The 20,010-nt window shown below is 41.8% G+C and overlaps 1 protein-coding gene across 2 annotated transcripts in view; it reads right to left on the bottom strand.

Moving 5' to 3' along the window:
* The window catches only part of trmu (tRNA 5-methylaminomethyl-2-thiouridylate methyltransferase), a 40,982-nt gene that overhangs the window by 3,201 nt on the left and 17,771 nt on the right, over positions 1 to 20,010 (bottom strand). For both annotated transcript variants that reach the window (XM_068059111.1, XM_068059112.1), the window contains 6 exons: positions 14,010 to 14,182; positions 13,819 to 13,872; positions 12,105 to 12,171; positions 10,453 to 10,553; positions 2,719 to 2,863; positions 1,589 to 1,671 (listed from right to left, as the gene is read on the bottom strand). In XM_068059111.1, coding sequence (XP_067915212.1) covers positions 1,589 to 1,671; positions 2,719 to 2,863; positions 10,453 to 10,553; positions 12,105 to 12,171; positions 13,819 to 13,872; positions 14,010 to 14,182 — 623 coding nt within the window. The remainder of the gene's footprint in view (positions 1 to 1,588; positions 1,672 to 2,718; positions 2,864 to 10,452; positions 10,554 to 12,104; positions 12,172 to 13,818; positions 13,873 to 14,009; positions 14,183 to 20,010) is intronic.

Here is a 20,010-nt window from a genome sequence, read left to right as displayed (position 1 = left end):
TTGTTTTTCTTTATCTCTAAATTGGATTTGTAACATTTGATCAAGATGCAAGCACTGCATACATTCATTCATCCCTCCTACCATCCTAAATCTTCCTTTTTATTCTGTTGTTTACAATTGTAAAAGATATTTTTCTTCCTCGTGCTTTCTACAGTGGATTTCTTGTTGAAGCTATTGCAATATTGGATAAGATAGTCTTTTCCCATCATTAAGGCTCCAGTGACCACCCCTTGAACAGGAGCAGGCCATTCAGCCTCCCTAACCTGTTCCACCATTCAGTTAGATCATGGTTGACCTGCATCGCAAATCCATTTACCCACTTTGGTTCTACGTGCTTTTGTACCCATACTCAACAAAATTTCTCTCGCTGTCTGGAATTTTTCAATTGACCTAGCCTTAACAGCTTTTTGAGGGACAGTGTTTCAGATTTCCACTACCCCTTGTGTGAGGAAGTGCTTTCTGACATCACTCCTAAACAGCCTAGCTCTAATTTTAAGTCTATGCCACTTTGCTCTGAACTCCCCCACCAGAGGAAATAGTTTCTCTTTGTCTACCGTATCAAATCATTTAATCATCATAAAAACCTCAGTTAGATCACCCCTCAATCTTCAATACTCAAGGGAATACAAGCCTAGTCTATGCAACTTCTCCTCATAATTTAACCCATTTAACCCCCAGTATAATTCTAGTGAATCCTCCACAACCAATATATCCTTCCTGAGGTGCATGCCCAGAACTTTATACAACTGTAGTATAATATCTTTGTATTCCAGTCCCCTTGAGATAAAGGCTAATATTCTCTGTTCCTCCACAGTTCCTAGCTTCTCACCATTTAGAAAATACACTGATCTAATCATCCACAGTGAATGACCTCACACTTCCCCACATTGAACAAGTGCTCTTTGCCTTACCGACTGTGACAACCATGGCGGAGATCAGCATCAAAGTGTTTCATAATTTAAGCTGATACTTCACTACAGTATTGCGGGTGCCTTTCAGTTAAGACCGAGGAACCGTTTGGCTTATCAGGTGCGTGTAAAAGATCCCTTTTCACTATTCAAGAAGAACAATTTGCCCAGTAACTTTGTGAAAATTTATCATTTAACCAACATTAAGAACAGATTTTAATTTCTCAGATTTGTTACCAAATTTCTTGAATTCAACTTCTCAAATTGCAATAGGCAGGTTTGAACTTATAACCTCTGGGTTGCTATTCAAGTGCTGTAATCACATGGGTACCACATAGCAAACCTTAGTCCCTCTCTTTGGGTATTGGGAAGTCCAGCTACTGTTTTAGCTGCTATGTCAGAATAGAGGCTGCATGCCAAATGGTACTCTGGGGCACCAAGCAAAATAAACAGGATAATTAACTAATATCACAATTGATTTAGCATAAATGATACAAATGTATCTTGAGAGAAGAGGTTTAGTTAAAAATCCATCATGTGCTCTCATCACTTCAATTCCAAAAAAAGAGTTTCATAAACTGTTGGAATGTGGCAGATTTATACCTGCATCCATTCCTCAATCCATTTACCTAAACTCTATTAGATTCACATTTGAAATGGAAGAATAAGATAGAACTCACTTGTCCAGGTGTTGGTGCTCTGACTGGATTAGCAAGTGTCACCCAAACTCTATCATCTGGATTTAGAGTTAACTGACAGCACACTGAAAGGAAAAAAAATACAGTTTGAAGGAAGAGTATACACACTATGAAAACTTGATGACCATTCCTGATATTCAGCAAACGAGGCAACTCATCAGGTCATATGGACTCTAAGGGATATGAGAATCAGTTGGGAAAGTGGAGTTGAGGTTGAAGATCAGCCATGTTCTTATTGAATGGCAGGGCAGGCTCAAGGGGCTGTATGGCCTACTCTTGCTTCTATTATGTTATGTTATGAAAAAGTATGGGCAATAATAATACAATGACATGAAATTATAACTAAGATGAAAGAAAATGCATTTACTAATGTGAAGATTGTTTCTTTCCGCCCATGTTGAGTTAGTTCGGTTAAATGTCCCATTTTGCAGTTTTTTTGTGGGATGTGGGCGTCACTGGATAGGCCAGCATTTATTGCCCATCTCTAATTGCCCTTCAACTGAGAGGCTTACTAGGCCATTTCAGAGGGCATTCTAACAGTCAATCACATTGTTGTGGGTCTGGAGTCACATGTAGGCCAGATCAGGTAAGGAGGGCAGATTTCCTTCCCTAAAAGGTCATTAGTGAACAAGATTGTTTTTTACAACAATCAACAATGGTTTCATGGTCATCATTAGAATAGCTTTTAATTCCAGATTTTTTTTTTAATGAATTGATTTTTGTTATTAATTGAATTCAAATATCACCATCTGCCATGGTGGGATTTGAACCCATATCCCCAGAGTATTAGCCTGGACTCTGGATTACTAGTCTAGTGACATTACCACTATGCCACCACCTCCCCCAGTTTTACATCATTCATACTCTTTAAACTGGTAACAGGCAGCATTGGGTTAGAAGGAAATTGTTCAACAAATTCAGGTATTTTCCGCATTGCATCTCAAAACATGTAGCGAAAACATGGTTCAACTAATACTGAATAATTGAAGGTTATGTCCATACAAGCACTAGCATTTACTTCAAAGGTGACTAAAATATTCACTTGTTTTCATGTACTGAAACACTATCTATTCAGTCTAGATACATACAAGCTAAGCCCAAGCCTTTCTTACCAAGTGGCATCTGGTGCTGGAAGCGAAAGCTACACTCCATCACTCTGTCTCTGAGCAGTTCTAGTGGTGGATCCTGAGCAATCCAATGGACTGGATCAGTTTGGAGTGAATTCCTGTACAAAGCTGGGTGACTGGTGCCTGGAGCCTGAGAGACAACAAATAGGGTTTTTCATTATGCATATTCCTGCAGTTGGGAAAAACGACTCACACAGGCCAGGTTGTTTAGGAGGTCATCCAACTGGCAGGAAAAAAGGGCAGCAGAGGAAATCTGATCATCCCTCAAAGGCAAGGTGTCATCAAATATTTCAACAAACATGCTGCCAATAAACTGATAGCCACATTAAGAGGAAGTATAGTGTTTAAAAGTATATATTTCTATTGAATAAACAACCCCATCCCACCACCCAGAAAAATGGCATTAAAAGCTGACTTTTTTTAAAAAGAGGAAGTGAAAATAGTTGCGAAAGCTGACAGTCTTTGGGAGCTGAATTAATGCAATAGATCATTGGCAGATGTCTAGAGTTGTACAAAAACATTGCTTAAACATGTCTAAATTGCTGAATATCTGTGTTTTGATTTGAGGAAGAACAATCTGTGTCTCCTGCCCTACTTTTAATGTGTCAATATAGATTCTGCAGCACACTACCAAGTGACCTCCATATAGATATGTATTAGTAAAGGCATAACAGGAGTAATAATGAATTTTAGAAAACACCACAAGTTTCGGGAATGTTACTTGAATGAAAAGCTTACAGCTTGATGATGAGGAGGAGAAGAGGAGCTAAAGCAGAGATTGCAGTAGCCAGCCTGCAGCCAACCACCACCAGCGGATGGGGTGGGGGGATGAGCGGGGGTGGGGTGGTGGTGATGAGAGTTCAGGTTCCCCAGGTTATGGAAGTAGAAGGAGTAGCATAATCACTAGGAGCAACAGTAGAGAAAGAGTGGCAGCAGGACTGGTGGAAATAGTGGCAGAATTGCAGAATTAAAAGGAAAGCTGGAAGAGACACACAAATTGGGAACGCGAGAAACACGAGTTACACATGCCTTTTACTGTAAATATCTTGATTTCACTGAGAACCTGAGGCTTTCATATTAACCAGAGGTTTACTGCAAAAGGTGCTTGTATTTCCCTTGCACCTAATTCTCATGCCTCTTCTCCCACTTGCAATTCTGTGATGAGAAGTTGATTAGTGGGTAAAAATTCTACTGAAATTTCCATAGTTACAGAATTGCAGAAGGCTGAGTGGACATAGTAAACAATTTGCCCAGTTTGGCTTTATCAATTCCCTTCGTTATCTTCAAAATCTCAGTCAGATGGCATTGAAACTTTTTGTTTTCCAAAGAAAACCTTGTTGTAATTTAAATTTCTTTCCAATGGGTTGACCAAAACTGAACATAGCATTCCAGCTAGGAATCTGACAAATGCCTGATATAGCGTTAATAGAACCTCTTTTGATTTGTACTTAATCGCTATGCTAATTCAATCTAGTACTTCATTTGCCTCACTAATTGTAGTTAAGCATTGTGCTGACAGCTTCACAGATTTATCAACTATAAACCCAGAAGGTTTTCCCAGTTGCCATGATTTGTCACTCTTCCAGATAGCACAAAAGCCCACCTTTGGGTCTTTGCTCCCATTCAAATCATTTTTAATTACAGACCACACTAAACGCTACCACTGATAAAGCATTTAGTCACCATACTGAAAATCTCCTGGGTAGACAGGAATTATGTCCAATTGGCCTGAATTTAGTCCCAAAATATTACACTTTAAACATTCGTGAAAGATCTAGTGTTTTTTTATTTTGATACTTTTTGGAAGAATTTTGAGTTTTGTTTGTAGACATATAGGACTTTTCATTTTGTGTTTAAAGGCATTTTCCCCAAGGGCTGAGGCCTTAGCCTGAAACAATAAAAGCAAGATGCAATGAGGTCAAATCAGTGTCACTGTCAGGGTCAGAAGATGCAGGAGGAGAAATAGGAGGCCTTAGTAAAATAGTAGAAAATTGTTTGAGACTTGCAGGGCTACGGTGTTCGAGCGGGGGAGTGAGACTGACTGGATTGTTCTGCGGAGAGCCGGCATGGACTCAATGGAGCCGAATGGCCTTCTTCTATCAGTAGGGAGTAGGGTTTGGGACATCTGCTCAGGGCTGGAGGGGAACTTGCAGTGGAAGGGGGAGGATCCAGTTGTTGTGGTCCACGTGGGTACCAATGACATAGCTAGGACTAGGAAGGAGGATCTGCATAAGGAGTATGAGCAGCTGGGGCTAAATTAAAAGGCAGAACCTCAAAAGGTAACTCTGGATTATTACCTGAGCCACAAGAAAATTGGCATAGGGTAAATAAGATTAGACAGTTAAATGCATGGATCAAAGATTGCAGTGGGAGAAATGGGTTTCGATTCATGGGCACTGGCACTAGTACTGGGGAAAGTGGGAGCTGTACCGTTGGGACAGTCTTCGCCTGAACCATGCTGGGAAGTGTTCTGGCGAGTCATATAATTAGGGCAGAAGAGAGGGATCAAGTGAGGGAAGATGTGATCCTTTAACGAGAGAAGGCAAGACAACAAGATAGCAATAAGGGTAATGATCATCAGAGAACGACAGGAAGGGACAGAACATACCAACTTAAGAATGCGCCAGCAGATAATGTTAGAGGCTGTGAACTAAAGGCAGGGGGGCGGTGGAGTTCATGTGAAGGGAGATTTAGAAATCCAAAGAGAAAGGTCGAGACATCGGAACAGTATAGCTTTGTGGGTATAGACAGGCAGAATGGGACTGGAAGGGACAGAGAGTTTAACAAAAATTGTACATCAGCAAATAAGGTCATTTGCAGGGAATAGAAGCAAAAAAAAAAGTCATTAAAGTTTCTTTATCTGAATGCGCAAAGCATCTGCAATCAGATAGATGAACTAGTGGCACAAATAGAGGTAAATGATGGAGGTCTAATCGCCATAACAGAGACATGGTTACAAGGTGATCAAGGTTGGGAAGTAAATATTCCAGGATACATAACATTTTAGAAAGACAGACAGATTGGCAAAGGAGGAGTGGTAGCCTTGATAATAAAAGGATGACATAAGGACATTAGTGGGAATGGATCTAACCTCCAAAGATCATGAATTAGAATCAGTATAATTGGAAATTAGGAAGAGCAAGGATCAGAAAATACTGGTAGGAGTAGTTTATAGGGCCCCTAATAGTAGTTATGCCATTGAACTGAGCATTAAACAAGAAATTATTGGAGCTTGTAACAAAGACAATGTAATAATTGTAAGGGACTTTAATCTTCATATAGGCTGGGACAATAAAATTGGCAAGCGTGGTCGAGAAGATGAGTTTGTAGAATGTTTTTGGGACAGTTTCTTAGAGCAATAAGTTGTGGAACAACTAGGGATAGAGCTATCTTAGTTCTCGTATTGTGCCATGAAGCAGGGTTATTTAGTAATGTCATAGTAAAAGATCCACTGGGAAATAGTGATCATAATACCATTGAATTCCATGTTAAGTTTGAAAGTGACATTTTGCAATCACAAACAAGAATCTTAAACTTAAACAAAGCCAATTACTTTGGTATGAGGAGAGAACTGGCTATGGTAAATTGGGCAAATAGACTAAAAGGTATGATGGTAAAATGAACAGTGGGAAACCTATAAAGAAACAATTCAAAATGTTCAACAAAAATAAATGCCTTTGAAAAACAAAAACTCAGCAAGAAAGACCTATCTGTGACACCCCACCCCCCAGGATGTTAAAAATAGTATTAGATCAAAATAGATTTACAACACTGCAAAAAAAAGAGTAGCAAGTCTAAGGAGTGGGAGTATGTTAGAAACCAGCAAAAGGTTGATGTAAAAAAAAAAGGAAAAAATAGAATGAGAGTGAACTAGCCAGTAATATAAAAACAGATTGAGAGCTTTGATAGGTATATAAAAATGTTGGTCCCTTAGAAGCAGAGACAGGAAAACTATCCCACGGAATGAGGAAATGGCAGAGGCAATGAACAAATATTGTGCGTCTGTCTTCACAGCAGAAAATACAAGTTTCATACCAGAAATAGACAGTAACCTAGGGGCTAAAAAGAGTGAGGAAATTAATATCAGAGAAAAATTATTGGAGAAACTTAAGGAACTAAAGCAAGAGACCCAATGGCCTACACCCTAGGGTTCTAAAAGATATATCTGCACAGATAGTGGATGCGCTAGCGATAATTTTCCAAAATTACTTAGATTCAGGAACGGTCCCATCAAATTGGAAGTTAACAAATGTTACACCACTTTTCAAGAAAGGAGGGAGAGAGAAAACAGGGAACTACAGGCCAGTTAGCCCATCAGTCATAGAATCATCGAAAATTTACAGCACAGAAAGAGGCCACTTGGCCCATCGTATCTGCGCCAGCTGAAAAACGAGCAACCCAACCTAACCCCATCTTCCAGCATTTGGTCCATAATCCTGTAGATTACGGCACTTGAGGTGCATATCCAGACACCTTTTAAGTGAGCTTCTACCTCTACTACCCTTTCAGACAGTGAGTTCCAGACCCCCACCACCCTCTGGGTGAAAAAATATTTTCCTCATCTCCCCTCTAATCTTTCTACCAATCACTTTAAATCTATGCCCCTAGTCACTGACCCCTCTGCTAAGGTAAATAGGCCCTTCGCGTCTACCCTATCCAGGCCCCTCACAATTTTGTATATTTCAATCAAACCTGCCCTCAGCCTTCTCTGTTCCAAGGAGAACAACCCACCCTATCCAAACTGTCCTCATAGCTGCATTTTTTCCAGTCCTGGCAGCATACTCATAAATCTTCTCTGTACAATTAGAACAAAAAGACACTAGTGCAATTACATGCTTTCTATAATGAGGTGACCAGAACTGCACACAGTACTCAAGTTGTGGCCGAACTAATGATTTATGCAGTTCCAGCATAACCTCCCTGCTCTTATATTCTATACCTTGGCTAATAAAGGAAATGATTCCATATGCCTTCTTAACCACCTTATCGACCTGTCCTGCTACCTTCAGGGATGTGTGGACATTCAATCCCAGGTCCCTCACTTCCTCTACACCTTTCTGCATTCTCCCATTAATCACGTATTCCTTTGCCTTGTTTGACCTCCCCAAATGCATCACCTCACACTTCTCCAGGTTGAATTCCATTTGTCACTTTTCTGCCCACCTGACCAGTCCATTGATATCTTCCTGCAGTCTATCCTCCTTGCTATCAAACTCATGACCAATTCTTGGGTCGTCTGCAAACTTCTTCATCATGCCCCCCATATTTATGTCCAAATCATTAATATAATGATAGGGCGGCACAGTGGCGCAGTGGTTAGCACTGCAGCCTCACAGTTCCAGGGACCCAGGTTCGATTCTGGGTACTGCCTGTGTGGAGTTTGCAAGTTCTCCCTGTGTCTGCGTGGGTTTTCTCCGGGCGCTCCGGTTTCCTCCCACCAGCCCAAAGACTTGCAGGTTGGTAGGTAAATTGGCCATTATAAATTGTCACTAGTATAGGTAGGAATACGGGATTAGTGTAGGATTAGTATAAATGGGTGGTTGATGGTCGGCACAGACTCGGTGGGCTGAAGGGCCTGTTTCAGTGCTGTATCTCTAATCTAATCTAATAAGTCGTTGGGAAAATGCTGGAATCTATTATTAAGGAAGTCTTAGAAAAGCACAGTATAATCAGAACAAGTCAACATGGTTTTACTAAAGGGAAATCCTGTTTGACAAATTTATTAGAGTTTTTTGAGGATGTAACTTGTAGGGTAGATAAAAGAGAATCAATAGATGTAATACTGGATTTCCAAAAGGCATTCAATAAGGTGCCGCACAAAAGGTTAATAAGCAAGATAAGGGCTCATGGAGTTGGGGGATTATATTAGCATGGACAGAGGATTGGTTAACGGACAGGAAGAAACAGGTGGGCATAAACAGGGCATTTTCAAGTTGGCAGGGAGTGAATAGTGGAATGCCGCAAGGATCAGTGTTGGGTCCTCAGCTATTTAATTTATATTAATGACTCAGATGAAGAGACAGAGAGTAATGTATCTAAGTTTGCTGATGGTACAAAGATAGGTGGAGAGATAAGCTGTGGGAGGACAGAAAGACTACAAAGAGCTATAAACAGATTAAATGAGTGGGCAACAGATGGCAGATGGAGTATTATGTTGGGAAGTGTGAAGTTATTCACTTTGGTCATAAGATTAGAAAGGCAGAATATTTTTTAAAGGTGTGAAACTTGTATGTGTTGATGTTCAAAGAGACTTGGGTGTGCTTGTACAAGGAACACAGAAAGTTAGCATGCAGGTACAGCAAGCAATCAGGAAGGCAAATGACATGTTGGCCTTTATTGCAAGGGGATTGGAGTACAGGAATAAGGAAATCTTGTTACAATTATACAGGGTTTTGATGAGACCACATCTGGAGTACTGTGTGCAGTTTTGCTCTCCACATTTAAGAAAGGATATACTTGCATTGGAGGCAGTACAGTGAAGTTCACTTATATTGTCTGGAGTTTAGAAGAATGAGACGTGATCTCATTGAAACATACAAGATTCTGAAGGGGCTGGATAGGGGAGACACTGGGAGATTGTTTCTGCTGGTTAGGGAATCTAAAACACAGCAGCAGTGTCAGGATAGTGATTATTTAGGATTGAGATGAGAAGAAATTACTTCACTCAAAGGGTTGTGAATCTTTGGAATTCTCTACCCCAGAGGATTGTGGATGCTCTATTGTTGAATACATTTAAGGCTGGGATAGACAAATTTTTGGTCTCTCAGGGAATCGAGGGATATGGCAGTGGGCAGGAAAGTGGAATTGAAGCTGAAGATCAACCATAATCGAACTGAATAGTGGAGAAGGCTCGATGGGCCATATGGTCTACTCCTGCTCCTATTTCTTGTGTTCTTGTAAATGACTCTATGACTTGCCCTACATGGCAATGCTGTGACAAGAACAGATAAAAAGTTGGATATTCTGCAGCAAGTGGCTCACTTACTGACTCTTTACACCATCTTCCAACACCTAAAAGGCACAAGTCAAGAGTTTGATGGAATACTCTCCATGTGCCTGGACAGGTGAAGTTGCAACAACACTATCCAGGACAAAGAAGTCTGCTTGTTTGGTAACCCATCATGCTGCTTTGTGTACTATCTACAGGATGGACTGCAGCAACTCACCAAGACTTAAACAGCATCTTCCAAAGCAATGATCCCTACCATCTAGAAGGAGAAGGGCAGGAGGCACATAGGAACACCATTACCTCCATGTTTTCCTGCAAGCACACACTATTGTGACTTGGAAATATGTCATTCCTTCATCATTACTGGGTCAAAATCCTGGAACTCCTTACCTAACAGTACTGTGGGACCTCTCCACATAAACTGCAGCAGTTCAAGAAGACGCTCATCACCACCTTCTCAAGGGAAGCTAGGGATGGGCAACAAATGCTGGCCTTGCTAGTGACAACTATATCCATGAAAATGAATTTTAAAAAGTAATAAAGCTAATTCTAATGTTAACTAGGTAATTGCATGGTGGGCCAGCAAAGTAATCCATCTGATTCAACAACAAATGCAGGTCCAGACATCACAAAAACATACTGAATCTTCTACTAATTTGAATTCATCATACGTATATGATACAAGCTCCACTGTGATGAAATGTCCAACATACATACTTATTCAGTAAACATTATGTTTCTAACTTTTCCATGGGTTCCACAACACTCACCACAAACACATCTCCTGTATTTATGTCTTTATCTACTACAAACCAGGCATCTCTTTGGCCACCTATCCTGGCTCGTTGTCCCAAAGTGAATAGAAACCAACCTAAAAGTTAACATAAAAACAGTAAAATTGAAGAACGTATGTGCATATAACACCAGATCTCTGGTTTTTCCACAAACATTTTATAATACATCATAGATTACTAATTCACAATATATTTTGGCTATTTTACTTTAGCTTTGGTCTACTATGGATTTTAAACATTGAGATAATATTACATTTCTTTAATCCTTCAGTGTGAAATAAGGACAGTCCCATCAATTCCAATGCCCATTACAAAAACGATAACTAGTGCATAGGCACAGTTTCTGTGTTGTAATCTCATCTGAAGGTTCATATCACTGTTAGAAATCACTTGATTATTACGCTCATAATTTAAGATGCCATCTCAACTCATTCAACAACATGCAAAACGGACAACAGCTAAATCCATCAAAGGCCCACACTGGAGGGACTTTAAATGTTTTTTTTTCTGGTTTTGATTTTGAAAGTTTATTTAAATCTTGATATCTAAAGGTCACAAAAAAATATATAGAGCTGGAGGATACGCATCAAACCAATTGCCATGTCGAAGTTAATTTAATGAAAAATTTTACTTGCATGATTAACAAGTGCAGAATAAAAAATGGCTCATCCCAACATTAATGCTACAAGGAAAGTAGCATGTGCAATGAATGAACTTTTCTTGAGTGGTGTCCATATTAAGCATTATGCTTACAATATGTACGGTTCAATCATCCACAATTTCAAACGGATGTCATTTTCAAAATATAGTAAGTGCTACAGCATGTCTTGTGGGGAATTTAATTAGAAGAAGCTAAGTACCATAACTAAAGCTTCAGTGATTTTAAACAATTTTAGTTCATTAGATATCTAACATGAAATTTATTCTTTCAATTTAATTGAGCTTTATTGCCCATTATTGCCAGAAGCACTATTTTGGAATTAAATCTACAAAGAGCTGCCTATACCGTTGCACCATAATAACCACAGCGGCCTGTACTTTTCTTCCGTATTAAAACTCATGCTTTTTCAGAGAAGCAGCCCGCTTTGTTGCAGAACACTTCCAAGGTTCCCGTTAGGGTGTTTCTAGTGGGCTGCTATACCATGACTCCTATTAGATTTTCCCTGAGATGGGTGGCCCAAACCTATATTTTGCACTACACTCATGCTCCAACATAGTGCTTTGTAATGTCACCATTTAAAAAAAAAATATAGTGCCAGATTTTCTTGGTCTTGCACCTGGGTTATTGGATGTCTTGTCACAGCAATCACAGGAAAATTGGACAGCATTGAGCACACGCCCAAAGGGAGCCTGGCCAATTTTAAGTTGCTGGGAAAAACAGATGCTGCTGCCAGAAGACACAAAGAATAAACATTCAGTGATGCCTTTAGTTTGCCAAACCTTGGTTAGACCAAAGTAATCATACAGCTGCTTTAAAGTGTAACAGAAGATGATTTGAAGTAGAAGACAACTAATCATGTTAAAAATTTAGACTATCTACAGTATTTTACAGAAACAGAAAGATGTTTGAGTTTTCCTAACGACTTCACAAAAATTTTAGGACTAATTTTCATAAATGTTATGACTACCTTTGTGTGTTCCCATAATTTTTCCATCTTCGACAGAAACAAAGTTTCCAGGACGAGGTTCTAAATACTAAAAAGAGTTTTAAGAATGAAATTACTTTGAATGCCCAAAATTAAGATCAAGTAACTTCTATGCAAATATCTTGTCAAAACTCAACAAAGGTGTATTTGGTTTTTCAAAATAGTCAGTGAGAGACTGGGTATTGGGTTTCAATCTAGCCCAAACTAATGGAATTAACATCGCTTCCACCTGCGTGCTTTATAGGTTTCTAAGTAAAATGAGTTTCGATATTCTGAGTCTGATTTCCAGATGGCACAAGTCCACAGTACAATGTTATCTTATCACATTCCAGATACTCGCTATTCTCTGTGTGAAAAATTTACCCCTTTGATCCCCTTTAAACCTCCTCTCTCTCACCTTAAATCTATGCCCTCTAGATTTAGTCACCCCTACCATGGGAAACAGACTCTGGCTATCTACCCTATCTATGCCTCTCATAATTTTACATACCTCTATCATGTCCCCTTTCAGCCTCCTTCGCTCCAGGGAAAACAGACCCAGCCTATCCAATCTCTCTTTATAACTCAAGCCCTCCAAACCAGGCAACATCCTTGTGAATCTTTTCTGCACCCTCTCTAGCTTAATCACATCTTTACTTAAACCAGGATGGCAGATATGAGCAACAGAAATGTCAGATTGGTGCTGCAGGAAATGCTTTTCAGTGGTTTGAGCAAAGATGCATTCGTCTAGAAATTACTGTTGGCAATGCTAGCGAGACATAACATATTCATAAGACACTGTGGGCTGGATTTTGTTCTCCCCGTCTCAGGACTGGTGGCAGGTGCAGAAAATGGCAGCCACCCGCACGGGAACCACTTAACATATTGAGAGCAGCAGCCATTTTCAAAAGGCTACCAGCCCTGCAAACAGTTCAAATTAATGCAGAGTTGACTCCTTCCACCTCCAAGATTCCAAATAATGCAGCGTTGACCCCGTCTCCCTCCCATATCCACAGAATATTGCAGAGTTGCCCCTTACCCCCTTTATCCTTATGCACAATGCAGAGTTGACCCCTTCCCGTCATCTATACTCAGAATGCAGCACAGACCCCTTCCGCACCCCCCCACACCTACCTCAGTGGTACCAGCTTCTCTTGGACAGGAAAGCGAAGGCGCAAGTACTGGATATCACACTGTAGATCGGGAACGGATGGGAAGATCGCGGCGGATGACATGGTAATGTATGCAGATAGGTATTTTAAATATTTAAACCAGGGTCCCGCAGCAGAGCAGCGGAGGGGTCGCCACGGAGCTTCCCTGCCGCTGGGAAGATCAGGCCCGGCAATCCCGGCGTCGGATTCTGTGGCAGCCGCTGCCACTCCAATTCTCCGGCGCCCCCACCACGAAACCAGACATTGGGCCAAGAACAAAATCCAGTCATTTATGTCTGTTAATGGAGGCCTGAACCAGTTTATTTTATGTAGACCAACATCTCCATTAGAATGTTATATGAAGGCATTAAATGTTCGCTCACTGATATTTGCAACAATAAATTCTAGGCTATTGTACAAGGAGTACAGAACCTTATATCTAGTTCACAATCTTGGTATTTTTGATCTAAACAAAGAGTGTAAAAAGTGAAAACCATTCCAAGTCCCAACACGGATAGTCCCATTTTCAAAATAGGACGGAAATTTTTTAAAAATTGCACACTCACCTCAAGAATAAAGTTTTCAAAATTTCTTTCACCTATAAAACAGATTCCCATACTCTGTAGGAAGCAAAAAATGAATATATCACCGAAAGGAAGTATTTTAACAACAATTATAAATGAATTGATTACAATTACTTATGGATAAATCAATGTTCAAGGTTCAAGATCAAAATTACAATTAAAGAAGGTCTTACTTCTTTTCTTTTTAATATATGATGAAATCCTGCCTCTGCTGCCATTTCCTTGACAACATTTTTCCTCAACTCACCAAGGGGAAAGATGGTATGTTGCAAGGCAAACTGCGATATCTGACTCAGAAAGAATGTTTGGTCTTTCATCGGGTCAGCTGACTGTAGGAGTTTCACAGCTGCAACAGGCAAGATAAATGGACTATTAGAGACAGAATGGCAATAACTTACGTAGGCTAAGATACAATTTAAAATTTTGTACAATTTAAGATCATTGATGTCAACATTTAATTTTAGTAACAACTCTCAAATTTTCCCAGGTGCATAAATGAAGTTACTTTATATCAGATCTCACTTCATTAAGATATTGTTCTAGCTTTGGTAGCTCTCAACTCTTACTATAGCTCAACTAAGGAATAAATTTCCAAATCTACATCATAACTACTGTAGTGCAAGTAGAGACAATTATTCAGACATCACTTTACAAACAAGTAAAGCATGACCTTAAGTCACTGGGTCTGACAGGAAATTTTATCCCTGTGACATTTCTCAGCACCATTGCTCTCCGGACACCAAATAAGGCTGAGTCTTGGTGCTATCTTCTAGGAATTCTGCGACGAGTAACTCGCCTCCTGCCTGGATGAGTGCAGCTCCAGCAACACTCAAGATGCTCAACACATTCCGCTTGATTGGCACCCCATCCACCACCGACGCATATCTTGCTGCAGTGTGTACCATCTAGAAGATGCACTACAGCACTCACCAAGGCTTCTTCAACAGCACTTTTCAAAACCATGACTTCTACCACCCAGAAGGACAAGGGTAGCAGATACGTGGGAACACCACCATCAGCAAGTTCCCCTCCAAGTCACACACCATCCTGACTCGGAACTATATCGCCGTTCCTTCACTGTTGCTGGGTCAAAATCCTGGTCAAATTCCTAACAGCACTGTGGGTGTACCTACACCACATGTACTGCAGCGGTTCAAGAAAGCAGCTCATCACCACCTTCTCAAGGGCAATTAGGGATGGGCAATTAATGCTGGCCTAGCCAGTGACGCCCACATCCCACGAATGAAAAAAAAATCTTCCCATTATTCTCAGGTTATATATTGATGTTTCACTTTTGTTTTTGGTAAAGGTCCCACACAGTCTACCAACATCCTACTAAATGGTTCCCCAAAAACTGGTATGGGAATTAGAGGTGCCGGTTTTGTAGCAGGTTGCGGCTTTCTCACAATCTGGCACATATAATTAGACTTGGTGGAACATTTTTCGGCCGGCAGACACAATGGGCCAAGTGGCCTCTTTCTGTGCCATAGACTTTCTATGATTATGGATATGGCTACTCGGCTCCCAGAGGCCATTCCCTCGAGAACAATTTACACTATGGTAATGATAGAGAAATTAACCCAGTTTTTTTTTACTCGATATGGATTACCGATTGAGATCCAGTCAGATCAAGGCTCCAATTTTATGTCTAAAATTTTTCAGAAAGTTATGAGTAATCTGGGTATAACACAATTAAAGTCTTCAGCATACCACCCACAGACAGAAGGGCCTTTAGAATGTTACCATCAGACCCTCAAAATGATGATCAGAGCATATGGTCATAAATATCCCCATGATTGGGACAAAGGGCTGGAATTTCCTTTGTTTGCCACTAGGGATTCACCTGATGAGTCTACCGGTTTTAGTCCTTTTGAATTAGTTTATGGACATGAGGTAAGATCTCCTCTAAAACTAATCAAAGAAAAGTTTTTATAACATAGGAACAAATCTTCCGTGTTGGACTATGTAACCTTGTTCCGGAGGCGGCTCACGAGAGCCTGCAAAGTGGCTCAGGAACATCTAAAAGCTTCCCAAAAACAATCAAGAGGAAGAAATGGGCAAACAAGCATGCCAAGACCTGAACATTTCAACCAGAGGATGATGTGTTAGCATTACTGCCTTTACAGGGTGAACTGCTGAAAGCACGGTTCAGTGGACCATATAGAGTTGCCAAAAGGATTGGTAAAGTAAATTATTTTATTGACACACCAGATCACCGGAAGAATTGGCTGTGTCACATCAATATGTTGAAACAGGAATTTTACAGCCCCCACAATGAGCGGGCTGCTGGCATTGTTGGGGGGGGTGCACGTAAAATTGAGTGGGAGGTGGGGGGCTGATCCCACCCCCACTGCAATTTTACGCAGGGTTGCGGCGGCGGCGGTGAGAAACAGCCCGCCCGCCCCAGGCCAATCAAGGTCCTTAAATGGCCAATTAACTGCCACTTAGAGTCATAGAGTTATAGAGTTGTAGAGTTGTACAGCATAGAAACAGGCCCTTCAGCCCACCGCGTCCATGCCGACCATAATGCCTATCTATACTAATCCCACCTGCCTGCATTAATTCCATATCCCTCTATGCCTTGCTCATTCAAGTACCTGTCCAGATGCCTCTTAAATGTTGCTACTGTTCCTGCCTCCACCACCTCCTCAGGCAGCTCATTCCAGATACCCACTATTCTTTGTGTGAAAAATTTACCCGTTTAAACCTCCTCCCTCTCACCTTAAATCTATGCCCTGTAGATTTAGTCACCCCTACCGTGGGAAACAGACTCTGGCTATCTACCCTATCTATGCCTCTCATAATTTTATATACCTCTATCATGTCCCCTCTCAGCCTCTTTCGCTCCAGGGAAAACAGACCCAGCCTATCCAATCTCTCTTTATAACTCAAGCCCTCCAAACCAGGCAACATCCTTGTGAATCTTTTCTGCACCCTCTCTAGCTTAATCACATCAAGCCGCCGCCTTGAACTGTCGCAGTCCATCTGTGGTAGGTACACCCACAGTGCTGTTAGGCTGCCAGGGGTATTTTACCCTCGGCGGCCAGACGGCTAAGGCCCCAAGAACCCCACCTGGTAAAACCAGCTGGCCTTCTTGCGGACTGGGAGGGGCCCACGGAGGACCGCCTCTGAAGCCCCAACCTCCCCCAACCGACACTCCCCCGCCCTTGCCTCGACGGGGCATGGCTGATTTTTGGGCCTCACCGGGAACACACCCGAGTTCCGGGGCCATCACTCCTGTTGCTTCCAATGGCTGGGAATAGTCCCAGCAGTGGTGCACTGCCGGGATTAAGAGCTGCCAGCCTGCTGATTGGCCGCAGCTCCATTAGCTGGGACTTCCTGCCTCAAGGAGGTGGAAGCCCTGTCCAAGTCAAATTAAGAGCCTGGGGAGCGTAAAATCCCTGCCTGGCTCCCCAAGCCCGGCAGAGGTGGGCTCGCCACCGTCCATTCAGACGGTGGGTGGGGCCTCCAACGTAAAATTCTGACTAGGCTTACCAAGGAGAGGAGCAGCAGCAGCAGACCTGGGAGGAGACAGATCCGGAGCGGGGCTCGAGGCCCTTACTTACTGAGGAGTGGAGCAGCAGCAGTCAGTGGACCTAGGAGGCAGATCCGGAGCTGTATAAATAAAGAGCGGGAATGGAGGCCTACACCTACCTGATGAGTGCAGCAGCAGCAGTCTCTGTGGCTGTGTCCCCAAGCGCTGGGTTTGAAAAGTGAAAAAAAACTAACAGTGACATCACAGTTGGTAAGTAACAGCTGTTGTTGCCTGTAAATAGCTTTAAAAAAATCAGAATAAAAAGTTTTTTTTAAACCTTCAAATAGCTACCTTTTACGTGGTAAGGTTGGTACTACTAAGGTTTTAGTTAGTGTAATCTATTAGTAATTACTAATTATAAAGTGCTGTTTGGACAGAGAGTAAGGCTGTGAGTGGTGTGTGAGGGATTTTTGTAACTAGGGGAAGGAGGTGCTCTTTGCAGTCTTTCTTTTCTGCCTTTTCAGCCTCCATGGTATAGGGGAACATGCTGATAACTAGAATAACTTACCAGTTATTTGCCAATTATATTAGCAATAATTTTTTTGTATGGCAAGGTATGGCAGGGCAGCTTGGCTGAGTGGAATGTGCCTCCTATGGCATGTGGGAAGTTGTGGGCACTCCATGTGTCCTTGACAAACACATGTGTGGGAAGCGTCACCGGCTGCAGAAGTTTCAGCTCCAGGTTTCGGAATTTGAGCGGCCGCTGGAGTCTCTATGGCGCATCCGCGAGGCAGAAAACTATGTGGATAGCACGTTTCAGGAGGTAGTCACCCCGCAGCTGGAGAGAGCACAGGCAGAGAGGAACTGGGTGGCTGCCAGACAGACAAGAAGCTCAAGGCGGGTAGTGCAGGAGTCCTGGAGAACATCCCACTTTCTAACTGGTATTCAGTTCTGAGTACCAATGGGAGAGAGGGTTCCTCTGGAAAGTACAGAGAGAGTTATGACCACAGCAACATGGGTGGCTCAGCTGTGCAGGGAGGGAAGAGAAAAGACGACAGACCAATAGTGATAGGGGATTCTATAGTTAGGCGAACAGATAGGCATTTCCATAGTCGCAGACGTGATTCCAGGATGGTATGTTGCCTCCCTGGTGCAAGGGTCATGAATATCACCCAGTGGCTATAGAGCATTCTGGAAGGTGAGGGTGCACAGCCAGAGGTCGTGGTCCACATTGGTACCAACGATATAGGAAGAAACAGGGATGAGGTCCTGCAAGCTGAGTGTAGGGAGTTAGGAACAAGATTAGCAAGCAGGACCTCAAAAGGTAGTAATCTCTGGATTACTTCAAAGGTCATGTGCTAGTGAGTACAGAAATAGGAAAATAAACCAGATGAATGCGTGGCTGGAGAGATGGTGCAAGAGGGAGGGCTTCAGATTTCTGGGGCATTGGGACCGGTTCTGGGAAAGGTGGGATCTGAACAGAACTGGGACAAATATCCTTGCAGGAAGGTTTGCTAGTGCTGTTGGGGATGGTTTAAACTAGTTTGGCAGGGGGATGGGAACCTGAGCACAGTCTTAGATAGCACAATTTCAGGGCAGCGAACGAGAGGCAGAAAATTAGCGTGAGACTCTGAAAGACAGTAGAAGTAAAGGTTAAAAAGGGTGCAGTGCGGGAGTTTGGCAGTGTTAAAAGGGTATTTATTTAAATACAAGGAGTATAGTAAATAAAGCCAATGAGCTGAGGGCAAATATAGACATTTGGTAACACAATGTCATTGCTATCATGGAAACATGGTTTAAAGAGGGGCAAGAATGGTAGCTCAACATCCCTGGATAGAGTTTTCAGGTGGGATAGAGCGGTGGGGGCGGGGGGAGGGGTAGCATTATGAGTTAAGGAATCAATAACAACTTTGAGGAGGGATGATATGCTAAATGAATCATCAAACAAGGCCATATGGGTGGAGCTCAGAAAAAGGGGCAGTCACACTACTAGGAGTGTACTATAGACCCCCAAATAGTGAGAGGGAGATAGAAGAACAAATATGTAGGCAAATTTCTGAGTGCAAAAACTATAGGGCAATAACAGTTGGGGATTTCAACTACCCCATTATCAACTGGGATACAAATAGTATGAAGGGAACAGAGGGCACAAAATTGTTAAACTGCATTCAAGAGAACCTTTTTAGCCAGCATGTAACAAACCCAACGAGAGGGGGCGCAATTCTAGATTTACTCTTCGGTAATGAAGCTGGGTAAGTGGACAAAGTAACAGTGGGTGACAGGTTTGGAGACAGTGACCATAATACAGTTAGTTTTAGCATAATCATGGACAAGGACAAAGATAAGACAGGAGTAAAAGTTCTAAATTGGGGGAAGGCAAATTTTATGAAACAGAGAGGTGACCTGGCGAAAGTGGACTGGATACAGCTATTTGAAGGAAAAACCAGTGGGAGGTAGTCAAAAGCGAGATTCTACAGGCACAGTGTAGGCATGACCCCACAAAGATAAAGGGGTGGTATTGTCAAATCTAGAGCCCCGTGGTTATCTAGAAACTTACAGGGTAAGTTAAAGCAGAAAGAGAAAGCTTATGACGATCACAAAAAACATAATATTTTAGAAAGCTAGAGTATAGAAAGTAAAAAAGCAAATTAGAAAAGCCAAGGGAGGACATGAAAAATTATTGGCAGGTAAACTCAAGG

This window comes from Heterodontus francisci, chromosome 27, assembly GCF_036365525.1.
Source record: "Heterodontus francisci isolate sHetFra1 chromosome 27, sHetFra1.hap1, whole genome shotgun sequence".
NCBI lineage: Eukaryota > Metazoa > Chordata > Chondrichthyes > Heterodontiformes > Heterodontidae > Heterodontus > Heterodontus francisci.
Note: the sequence above shows the minus strand (reverse complement) of the source record. Positions and strands in the feature narration are given on the sequence as shown.